This window comes from Trematomus bernacchii, unplaced genomic scaffold (assembly GCF_902827165.1).
Source record: "Trematomus bernacchii unplaced genomic scaffold, fTreBer1.1, whole genome shotgun sequence".
Classification (NCBI taxonomy): domain Eukaryota; kingdom Metazoa; phylum Chordata; class Actinopteri; order Perciformes; family Nototheniidae; genus Trematomus; species Trematomus bernacchii.
In genome coordinates this window covers 135,001-147,500 of record NW_022987642.1, presented here as the reverse complement: position 1 = coordinate 147,500, position 12,500 = coordinate 135,001, and the positions used below count along the sequence as shown (strand labels likewise).

At 41.4% G+C, this 12,500-nt stretch overlaps 1 protein-coding gene across 1 annotated transcript in view; it reads right to left on the bottom strand.

The window, feature by feature from the left end:
* The window catches only part of LOC117485200 (thyrotropin-releasing hormone-degrading ectoenzyme-like), a 178,938-nt gene that overhangs the window by 132,041 nt on the left and 34,397 nt on the right, over positions 1-12,500 (bottom strand). Inside the window, exon 4 of the mRNA XM_034133737.1 lies at positions 6,215-6,341. Within this exon, the coding sequence (XP_033989628.1) occupies positions 6,215-6,341 (127 nt within the window). The remainder of the gene's footprint in view (positions 1-6,214; positions 6,342-12,500) is intronic.

Sequence of the window (12,500 nt, the reverse complement as noted above, 5' to 3'; positions counted from 1 at the left end):
CTGTTTGCCACTATCTATTTATTTTATTTTGTAGATCATCTGAGTTTAACTGAGTGTGTGTGTGTGTGTGTGTGTGTGCGTGTGTGTGTGTGTGTGTGTGTGTGTGGACTTCAGTTTGGCACAGTATCAGTGTTTCCCTCTGGTGACTCCATCCCTCCATGTGAGGGTCTGATTCAACACGCAAAGAAACAAAAACATATTTTTCACCCTCAAATTTCTACATAAAGCTTCTGATGGCCCAGTGCGAAGATCTAGGCATTCTGGGAAATGAAGTCCAAACAATAAGTCACTGAGAGTATCTGAAGCTTTATATCATTATTCAAGGATCCTTATATCAAAAGAAATGGTGGGATATTTTTCTCTATGTTGGCTTTAGATGAAATTATATTTTACAGTTTGACTTCTCCATACCAGTGATGTCCAAAAATAAACAAACAAGTCTTTGTAGTCTCCCATATGTACCAGGTCAGTCTGTCGATTGTCCGAATGGTCATGAAATCTCTTCTTAATAGCAACAAACCAAAGGGAACAAAGCGTTCCCATCATGATCTGGTTGAACTGCAAAGCTTTAACAACCCAAACGGGGGATATTGGACGAAAGAAAGTTGTGAATGTCTCCAACGAGTGCAGAGTGTTTGCTTTGTGGAGCTTCAGATGTGATTGTTGATGCTTTCGGCTCAGTTTGAGGACAGTTGGCAGAGACGATGAGTTCCAGTTAGCGGCCAGGACTCAGGCAGATGTTGACACCTGGAGTTAGAGCAGCGTACGGATGGCGGTGCGTCATCGATCACGAGTCTGGCAGGAGCCCAAAAAACAGCGAGGGCCAAGTTTACAGAAGGGCACGGTGCAGAAAACACAATTCTACCTCGATGGGAAGCATCCTGAACAAGAACTATTGGTAAAAACCAATCATCTGGCCAAAGTAGTGTCTTCCCAACACCGTTCGAGCACATAAATGGAGCTCAAAATGGTGCCAAAAGAAAGATAAAGAGGTCATCTATAATAAAAATTCCTCCTGGGGGGATAATGAAGGTCTGTACCAAGTTTCATGCCATTAAATCATATAATGAAGCATCCTGACCACAAGACGCTCTTATCGCATCGCTCTAAACGCTCGAGTTTCACCCCGGCTGTCAGCTGTGTTTACTCGCATCATTCAAACAAGAAGCGCTGGCTTGGGGGCTACAACCACAACAAGATGGACATATTTGACCGTGATTTAATTGTAATACACGTTTCAAAATGATGCCGAAGTAACAACATACTGATACCGGTTAGTAAAAACCATGAATTAATGCTTTGTCAAGTCTGCAGACAGACGGCAGGCGAAACACCTTTTAAAATGCGTGTTTTCTAAATGGAGATTGGCTAAGCTAACGCAGTATATGCTCCGACCGTCCACACTCACAACAACGGCCTATACAGACATAAATAAAGCAGCGACTGTATTCACCATGACACAGGCAGTCTGTGGTTTGTAACTTTTGTCTAGTTTCTGAACAGATATGAGGAGCTGTGAGCTCTGAGTGCTAACAGCTGATGTTTTGGTTTTGTGGTTCAACGTCAGGCTGAGATCCTCACCGCTGATTGGCTATTGGTGTCACGCGAATTTCACGCTCGAGTTGAAAAAATTGAACTCGAGCGTTTGTCGCGGCCCCCCTTCAATGGCGCCGCGGAATTCGCATCGACCGCTTCATGCGCGCTGTCGGAGCGAATTCGCGTCTGTCCGCGTCTCTGCATTGACTTTACATGTAGTCGCGCCGCCCCCAAACATCGCATCGCGTCCGGTGTGAACGCAGCATAAGACTGATAAAAAACAATTATCCGACAATATGTCCAAACTATTGTCTTCCCAACACTCACGCATATAAATGGAGCTCAAGGTTTAAATATCCTAATTCTGGGAAATGAAAATAAAAGTGGTTTAAAGGTCAAAGATGGGTTCTGGTAACAGTAAAACAGGATAATGTGTTGTCTGGGGATGCAAAATGATTGAAAGAGAAGGATGAAAGGAATATAAAGAACTATAATTTCACGGGAAGACTAGGGGTAGAGGAATGTGAGAATTTGGTTAGAGATATTATCAAATATCTGGAACAAACTCCCAGAAACCTGCAGGTCCACCGCAACTCTGACTAATTTTAAATCCAGGCTGAAGTCCGGCAGTGGCTCAGTCAGTAGGGGCTTGGACTGTGAGCCGTAGGGTCGCCGGGTTCAAGTCCCCGAACAGACTTAAAGTATGGAGTGTGGACTGCTACTTGGAGAGGTCCCAGTTCACCTCCTGCCCTGCCATGGTGCCCTTGAGCAAGGCACCGGACAACCCCCTTCCCCCCCCACTCCCATTGCTCCCCGGGCGCTGTACAATAGCTGCCCACTTCTCCTAGAACTAGACTCCTGGTACTAGGATGGGTTAAAAGCAGAGAACACATGTCACTGTGTGCTCTGCATGTGAGACCATTACAGAGGGGTTCATCCCTCACAATTCTATTCGACTCTATAAGACTTTTCTGTTTTGCCACTGCTTTTAATTGAACTATTCACATCTCACACTGTACTGTAACTTTTATTCATGTATTCATGTTTTATTATCTTTGCTTTTTAATGTTTCTAATGTCTTTCATTGTTGTAAAGCACTTTGAATTGCCTTGTGTTGAAAATGCTATATAAATAAACTTGCCTTGCCTCAAAATGGTGCCAAATGAAAGATAAAGAGGTCATCTATATTTAAAATTCCTCCTGGGGGGGATAATGAATGTTTGTACCAAGTTACATGCCATTAAATCCAATGGTTTTCACATAAAAAAAAAAACCATTAGCTGGTGCTAGACAGAAAATGATCTACGGACGATGATGACTGCCAAACCAACTGGTTCAGAAGTTTCACATAAAAGGTCAAACCTGCCGATAGCTCTTAATGGAGACTCAAAGGATCTCTAAAGTAATTCACCTGCTGATCATGAACAGAATAAATGGAAATCCATCCAATAGTTATTTGAGATAATTCAGCCTGAACCGACCGGAAGATATGGCTCTCTCCCAAAAATTGACAATTTATTGGATTAACTAGGTATCTGGATTTATTACATTCATTGTCTCGATTTTTATTTCATTTAAATTGTATGACATTTTTTCAATTTTAATTTGAATTATTTCAATTTTTATATTTATTTAATTTAATGAATTACTTTTATTTGATTTCATTTTTTCAATTTGTTTTATTCTGAAAATGGAGCAAATGTTATGACGTCCCAATTCCCCTGGGGATTTATAAAGGTTTTTTAGATTTGTATCTTATTTTTCTAATGGTGTTATGTAGTATTTTCTATCCTATTCTAGAAAGTGTGTATTTCTTCCAATGATGTAGTAAGACACAAGACATTTACAGACCATTTTAAAGATCACTCCGATGGGGCGACTGTGGCTGCGAGGGAGTGCGGTCGTCTTTCAACCAGAAGGTTGTGGGTTTGATCCCAGCCCATGCAGTCAACATGTCGATGTATCCTTGGGCAAGATACTTAACCCTGAGTTGCTCCCGATGGCCAACGGTGTGTGAAGGTTAGGTCCTAGAGCAAGTGGTACTGCTCTGTATGAATGGGTGTGAATGGGTGAATGACATGTAGTATGTAAAGCGCTTTGAGGGGTCGTAAAGACTGGATAAAGCGTTATATAAGTACAGTCCATTTACTCCTTATTATAATAGACCTATAAATCCACTAAAAACCTTTGGAAGATGCCCAAACTTCACTTTAATTGGGATTTATAAAGATGTTATTTGTATCAGAGTTTTCTATAATAAATTCCTGCTGCATTCTACTTCAGAGCGTTATGTAGTATTTTTTATCCTATTCTAGAAAGTGTGTCTTTTTTCCAAAGATGATGTAAGACACAAGGCCTCTCCAGTGTAACACATTTACAGACCATTTTAAAGATCACTCCTTATTATAGGAGACATATAAATCCACTAAAAACCTTTGGAAGATGTCCAAACTTCACTTTAATTGAGTTAAAACCCAACAATGTCTGACTACTTGATAAATTGACATCTCAGAGATCCAGTATTTTCCCCTGAGATCTTATTCTGGACCTCAGGACGTCACGTCACCTTTAGCTGGCAGAGAAACTGCCTTTTAAAAGCAGCTAAAATCCCAGTAAAGGTCAGGAAGCTTTGAGTGAAAGTGAATCTGTAACGTGATGGATGAGTGTTGACGGGGGGGAAGAGTCTGACATGTTCAATATGGAGCCCCAGATATCACATTAGCTTGTTTTGGGCATGGAGAGGGAAAGGGGAAGCGACTAATTGATTGTGGCAGGACAGAAGTGTAAAACACAAACAATTATGGAGGAAGGGGGAAGAGGATGGGGAGATTCAAACGGCTCTGACACGATTCATTACCCGAGAGAGACAAAGACGGGGGGGTAAACAGCAAAACATGGATGCAACAAACCGTCCAATCACAACTGCTGCTGAGAGCCTGAGAGCTTTAACAGCTTGAGAACTAGGAGAAGAGAAGGAGAAATGGTCCAAATGTTGCACAAAATACAATAAACTCTAATAGGAGCAGATAAAAGATCCTCCAACCGTCCCAAAGGGAGGCTTCTGTCCTACACAAGTTGAAGATAGCTCTTTTTTTTGCCTGAGGTACTTTTCCACAACTCTTTTTAGAAACTCAGAAGCTCCAATTTCAATACAGGAACAAGAGGTTTTCAATACTTGTCCCCAAAAATACTTTTAATAAGAGAGTCTCAGTGCGCCAGGAAGTTAATGTAAGGAGTTTCCGATGCTCAACTCGTCGGGAACAACCCTAAAAACGATTATATTTTTCATACAATATCAATTAATGCTAATAATAAACATAATTATTGCATTATAAGTGCGAGGGATTGGAAAAACCTGCCATGATGTTTGTTGTCGTTCCCAATGCTTTCAGTTATTCAAATAACAGATACTACTTCCTGTGATTATATAATTAAAAGATCTTTCAAACTTCTTTCAATGCTGTTCTTCTGGACTTCCACTGATTCAAACCCCCAATGGTTACGTTCTTTAACCTTCTTGCTGTTACTGCTGTTAAAATACCACCTGAAAAAACTATTATTTGGAAAATACTCAAGCTGTTTCGGATACAACCAACCAACCAACTAACTAAATAACTGACTAACAAACCAACCAACTAAATAACTAAATAACTAACAAACCAACCAACCAACTAACTAACTGGATAGATATATACTCTATTAATCCCAAGAGGAAACATTTTCCAACTAAACAACCAACTCAAAAACCTTTAGTGCTTCAAATCCACACTAAGTTCAGTCCCGTCAAAAGCACCAACACCAGATGTTACTGCCATACAAACCCATTCAAAAGTCTTATTGTTTCAGCAGAAGCGAGACCAAGCAGAGCAGCGAGATGTGACACAATTGGCGCTGACTTTCCCCATCACATCCTACAGAATCCCTTTGCATCAAACTAAGAAGCTCCCACAAGCCCCGGTGTTTAACATCTGAACACAGGAACTAACGGAGGTTCAATTCCCAGAGCTAATCACGCCGTACCCCCCCAGACTCACAGGAAGAAAAGACTCAAAGAGTCTTCCTCGCCTGATTACTCTTCCTCATCGCATTTTAATTTAAAACAGCTGCAACTGCTTTGCACACTTCCATTATGTATAAAGTATCCTATGTTTCCTTTGTAGTAGCAGTTTGGTCTTTCAAAGTGTAAAGCATTATGTTGGGAACACACTGAATGTCCTCTTCCAATATGAGAGTAACATGATAACAAAGGTATCCCAACTGTAGCTGTGTACATGACAGGATGTATGATTACCTAGAAGAGCATCAGGACTGTTTGAGGCATATGATAGCTATGTGATTAACATGATGATTCAGCCTCTATGGAGATAGACATATGACAAGCATGCTCATTTCTGACGTGGAGCTAATCTGAAGTAAACATTGAATACTGCTTTCTATTCCTCCATCTTGTGACTGTGTAACTCCCTCTCTTGGATATCAGCATGTGAAGGACACTGTTCAGGAACTACTTGATGCTCTGTATGTGATGACTACTTCCATTCTGGAGAGGATCACAAATACATGGATCCTGAGATTGAAGCTCAAGCCGGGGACGAGTGATGTTTTTCTAACACTGACAGGAAGTGACATATCCCAGGAACAGGAACCAGTTAGCGTCAGAAGAAGAAGACAGCCTTACCTAGCTTGGGCAGGGAGTACTGAACTTTGAAGTAGTCCTGGTAAAATCCCAGAAGCCTCTTGGTGATGTGCAGAGCGTAGTCGCCGGAGCCGCTGGAAATGGCATCGGGTCGAGCGTAGAGACGGATCTAAAGAACAACAAGACAGGAATGGAATTAGTTCAATTTAAAATGGCTTCCAATCCTTCCAATAATCCACTGTTGGGGGGGGATTGACAAAACGCACATTTAAAAACAGAAAGGAACCGCCAGTCTCAAGTCAAAAACGGTATGGATGTTGACTTTTAAATGGACTCTCCAATAACAAAACGTAATTGATAGATATATGTCATGAAGACATGGTGTGTATTTGAATGTCCAAGTGTTTGTAAGACATGACAAATAATTAATTGTAGAATTTTTTATACATTTATCTGTATTGAATATATTCTAGCTTTCGACAAAGAAGCTGAAACAGTAAAAGCATACATTCTTGTCAAAGCAGTATGTTTTTTTTTAAAGTGTTGATTGTTTTGATGCAATCCTTATTGACCCAAACTGTCCGGATGCATTGATGGAAACTTTGTTGTCAGATATTTTCTGGTCCTGCCACATTTCAGTAAAGCACATTAAACTCCAGGTATTCTGTCTGACTCATAGCTAACGCCATTAGCTCGTCCATGATTAGCCAGTGCTCTTATCCCGCGATGAGAGGGGCTAAGACACGACTTATATTTCCTTTTCTCCATAAATCTGGATCCAGCTCTCCTCCTTTGTCCCTTCGGTTTATCTGTATTTAGCCGTTGTTACGACCGCTATTCTGGCCGGCTTTAAGACAAGATAAGATGGAACTTTATTTATCCCCTTGGGGAGATTCAGGCGTTTATAGCAGCAACAGGGTCAGATTAAAAAAACAGGATTCACACAGGGTGTTTTTTAAATAAAGTGATAAAGTAACTGTTGAAACAAGATATCACAGTAGAACGTTGTGCATTTGAATGAGCTTGTTAAATATATTTACATAAGTGTGCAGAGGTGAATGCAGGTTGAAGTCTTGTAAAAACAGTGCAGGATTTACAGTATGTAGTGCTATTAGCTTCTCCCTGGTGTAAACAAGGCAGCCGTTGTGTTGCTGCAACACAATCTCTCTCTACAAGAAAGTTTAGAGAGGGCACAGCTTAATAAACTATATAGAAGTTACTTATAGAAAAACAACAAGTAAGATCGAATAAGAACGCTAAAAGTTGTAGCAGGAGCAACTGCAACAGGCTGCATGCACGGTTGGTGTGAAACACAACCATTTAACCAAACACATATTTAGATATAATCCTGTTTTCTTTATAGATGTATCCACCAATTATTAAGATTCATTATGGCTCCAACAAATAGATATGGCTCTAACGGCAGATTCAGAGAGAGGAAATTGAGTTAGTGAACGCTGAACTCTGCGGGAATGGAATTAAGCCAAGGTTTTACACAGAGGGGGAAATTACATTTGGCAGAGTTTACAATCAAATCTACAGACAAACAGAGCAGTGTGTTAGGACTCAGGAAATAACACAATCAGCTCGAGTTTAAGTTCAAATCTGCTGAGAGGCTGGGATTCAATTTGAAGGGTTGTGTTTTCTTTCTGTCCAAATGTTCAGAGAGTTAACGAAATGGAGGCAGCCGTGTTATGCGGGTCGAGCCTTCAGAGGGAAGAAGTGGATAATGTTCAGCTCTCGGGACAAAACAATGGAGAGAGGTTGAGTTTTAGTTCAAACCTACAGGAAGACAAATGGATTTAGACACAAGAGGGGATGAGAGGTTCTGCTTAAGGTGGATTCCAATATTTCTGACATCCAGTCAAATAGATGTGATGAAACGTTCGCTCATAGCACTTCACTGCAGCCTGCTCTCATAGAAATGACTTTCCGTACAACTGTACTGTATTATGCAAAATCCACTTCTTCATGTCTCTTCTACATCAACATGTGTCCCCTCTTCTTCATGTCTCTTCTACATCAACATGTGTCCCCTCTTCTTCATGTCTCTTCTACAGCAACATGTGTCCCCTCTTCTTCATGTCTCTTCTACAGCAACATGTGTCCCCTCTTCTTCATGTCTCTTCTACATCAACATGTGTCCCCTCTTCTTCATGTCTCTTCTACATCAACATGTGTCCCCTCTTCTTCATGTCTCTTCTTCATCAACATGTGTCCCCTCTTCTTCATGTCTCTTCTTCATCAACATGTGTCCCCTCTTCTTCATGTCTCTTCTACATCAGCATGTGTCCCCTCTTCTTCATGTCTATTCTACAGCAACATGTGTCCCCTCTTCTTCATGTCTCTTCTACATCAACATGTGTCCCCTCTTCTTCATGTCTCTTCTACATCAGCATGTGTCCCCTCTTCTTCATGTCTCTTCTTCATCAACATGTGTCCCCTCTTCTTCATGTCTCTTCTACATCAGCATGTGTCCCCTCTTCTTCATGTCTCTTCTTCATCAACATGTGTCCCCTCTTCTTCATGTCTCTTCTTCATCAACATGTGTCCCCTCTTCTTCATGTCTCTTCTACATCAACATGTGTCCCCTCTTCTTCATGTCTCTTCTACATCAACATGTGTCCCCTCTTCTTCATGTCTCTTCTTCATCAACATGTGTCCCCTCTTCTTCATGTCTCTTCTACATCAACATGTGTCCCCTCTTCTTCATGTCTCTTCTACATCAGCATGTGTCCCCCTCTTCTTCATGTCTCTTCTTCATCAACATGTGTCCCCTCTTCTTCATGTCTCTTCTTCATCAACATGTGTCCCCTCTTCTTCATGTCTCTTCTACATCAACATGTGTCCCCTCTTCTTCATGTCTCTTCTACATCAACATGTGTCCCCTCTTCTTCATGTCTCTTCTGTCCTGATCCATTTATATAAAAACCTGTCTGAAAATGAGCTGATCAGATTTTGGCCACTTGATGATGTCATAACGATGTTTTGTCTTGTGTAACCATTAGCCAATCACCAACCAAGGTAACCCCCCCCCCCACCTTATCACCTGAATCTCCTCCTAGAGCACCATTAGCCGCGTTCACACCAGAGTACTTTTCACCGTACTTTTTGCATTTAGTTCCGTTAGTACCCCTTATGTCGCGTTCACACCAAAAAGAGCACTTAATCTCGGGAACTTTTACCCCCATTTTTAGAGCCAGCTCAGAGAGCGTACTTTCCTGGGGGAAAAAAGTGCCCCAGTTCTGATTGGCTGGGCGAATTGCAAACCACGCCCCGTAAAACTCTGAAATGTTTTGTAGAGCTGCCATTTTATTATCCTGGCATTAGCATTATTAGCATTATTAGCATTCGCCCAGTGCACAAACGCAGAGAGACTAACTTATGGCAACACAAAATAAAACATGGGAGCGGTGGAGATGAGGAGGTGTCGGCGTTCTGGAGATTTACTCGGAAGTCCCCAACTCCGGGGACTTCCGGCCGGGGACTCCGGGTGGCAGTATACGCCGTGAAGTGGTTTGCGGCCTGCCAGTAAACCCAAAGCAGAAGAAGACGAAGTGACGTCAGCGGCTCATTTGCGTAATCTTCCCTCAGGGACTTATTCCGGTGTGAACGCGATCTGTACAAAATGCCCTGGGGTATAAGTGCCGTTAAAAAGAACTCATTAGGCGCGTTCACACCAAGTACTTTGCCGTATTTAGTGCCGGCACTAAATACGGCAAAGTACTTGGTGTGAACGCGCCTAATGAGTTCTTTTTAACCAAATCTCTCAGAGGGGCGTGGGGAGGGGCTCCTTATTCTCATCTAAAGTAACAGACAGAGAATCAGCACTTTGGAAACAGGGCTGAAACAGAGGGGATTATGGGATGCTGCAATAATCTGTTTGGTGTTTCAGCCAATCAGAGACAGGCTCTGGATATATCTGAGACCTGTAATATATTGATGAAAAACAGTATAATAGGGGACCTTTAACTTTTACTTATCATGATTTACGTCCGGTATTTAAATAACACAGCAAACAACTTTCATTTAAAGTGGAGCATGTGTCTCTGCTTCTCAACACATGACATGTTCAGGACAGTGTGTGATTGCATCATGAGGCGAGGTAATAGTTTCCATGTGGTTAATTGCAAAAATGACATTTGCCATATTGAAATGTCACATGTTGTGCAGCCTCATGTTAATAAGATCTCTTTCAAATCGAGTTGTTGTGCTTTAAACAAAGAGAAAAGCTCAATGTTAACAGTTATTTAACATTAAATGTAGTACAGTACATACAGTATACGTAACAGCTGATCTGCCAAACATCGGTCAATAATCAATACTGACATGTCTGCACTGACCTCGATGGTGACCTCATTGGAAGACCCACATCCTGTCAGTGTGTGTGTGAGATGTGTTGATCAGTATTTCATAGTGAAACACTGCTACTATCCAACAGATCGTGAGTTACATCTGATTTAAGGTTATGGGAGAAAGTAGAATAGACACATCACTGAGAAATAACTCAACTAGGCTAGAAAAACATTCTACAAAAACTACAGGATATTTCCCATTAAAACACACAAAAGAACTTTAAACATGCAAGAGTCTTTAAAAATGTCGTTCTCGGTTATAAGTTCTGCATGTGTTTAGTCAAGAACAAAAGTATTGGACACATGAAAATGTTGACTTGATAATTATGTTATGAAGTCAGAACACCACTTAAAGGACACCTATCATGCTATATTTAAATGATATATTGTAGGGCCATACCTATATAAGGTATATTTATACGTTTCTGTTTTCAAAACACCAAACAGATCATGCATTTTAGCCATGCCTCATTTCGCTCTATGTGCTGTTTGCTGTCTACGGGTCTGATTCTGCTGACCACGCCCCCCTGCAGGAGAGGGGAGACGTGCTCTGATCAGCTGCTGGGCTGTCAGAAGAGGGGGAGAAAAAGAGATCTCCGTCCTCCGTGTTTTATTATATAGAGTCGTTATTCATTTGTTTTAAAGCTCAATAAATAACAAAGAAGACCTTTGACCGGCACTTTTCTAATTTTGTCCAGAAGATTTAAACTTTAACGGACATCTTGACCGGCGAAACAAACTGAAACTGAAACTCTGCCGCACGGTCCCCTCGTTCCTTGGAAGAGGCGGAGAGGTGGGTGTTTGTCATCTGCTGGTGGACTAACCGGAGAGAATTACAGTGCTTGCCTCGACGGGGAGGGAGAAAAAAATCCACAGCGGAGAATAAACAGAAGGGTAACCATGGTAACCAAGTCTTCTTCGCCACTTTTGTGGCAGACTACAGCGCCACTTACAGGCCTGGCATATGTACTACAGCGTCTCCAGCGCTTTCGAACGGCAATGGCCGTGGCTGTCTCCTCCTGATTGGTGGAGTTGGCCCAATAGCCGTAGCGCCACCGTCCTGACGTCAGGACAGTGTTCAAATCTGGATCAGTTTTTATCAGATCCGTTGCAGCCCCTTTTTTAGAGATTTGGGTATGGAGGAAAATAGAGAGGGTTGTGTTTTCTGACACTTGGTGAGTTCCCTGGAACACCGGGGACACATATTCATGTATACAAGACGTACAAAAGTGCATTTTGCATGATAGGTCCCCTTTAAATTATTACAGTTCATCCTGAGAGGAGCATGAACGGCTTTACTCAATTTCATGGCAATCAACGCAATAAATATCAAGACATTTCACTCAAAACCACACCTCCTTGTGCAGCTGAAGTTAAAGTCTTAGTATCACCAAAGGTAGTATGATGTATCCTCAGGGGAACATGAATGTTGGTACCAAATTTCAAGCCAATATACTCAATAATTATTGAGATTTTTGGACCAACCTTTAAACATGAACAAGTTGGTTGTAAAGTAAGTCATAGAAGCTCTGTTTGTGAAGAACAGATTAAGGCATTAAACCTGCAGAAAATACAAAAGGTAATTTCATGTGATTCCTTCTCAGCCTCTCTGAAATCTAAAAACCTTTTACTCGATATTTGTAACTGGCTCCGATAGCAACTTATTTGTGACTGCGGTTTCACTCAGCTGTCAGAAAGCGTTTCACTTCAGCGACTCCAAACTCTTTCAGCCTGACAGACACAAAGACATCTGCTCCATCTCAGTACATGTTCTTCAATAAGAAAACTGTTTCTCAGCTAAAAGCAATTTGGAGAGTTTGCAAGAGATAAAGTGAAGCTGTTCAACGTGTGTTTCACCTGAACGTGTAACGCATCCATTCATTATTCTGCAGCAAAGTACGTGGATAAATCAGTCTTATAAGCAGAGAGGGCAAAAGTACACACATCCTTTACTCAAGTAGAAGTACAGATAC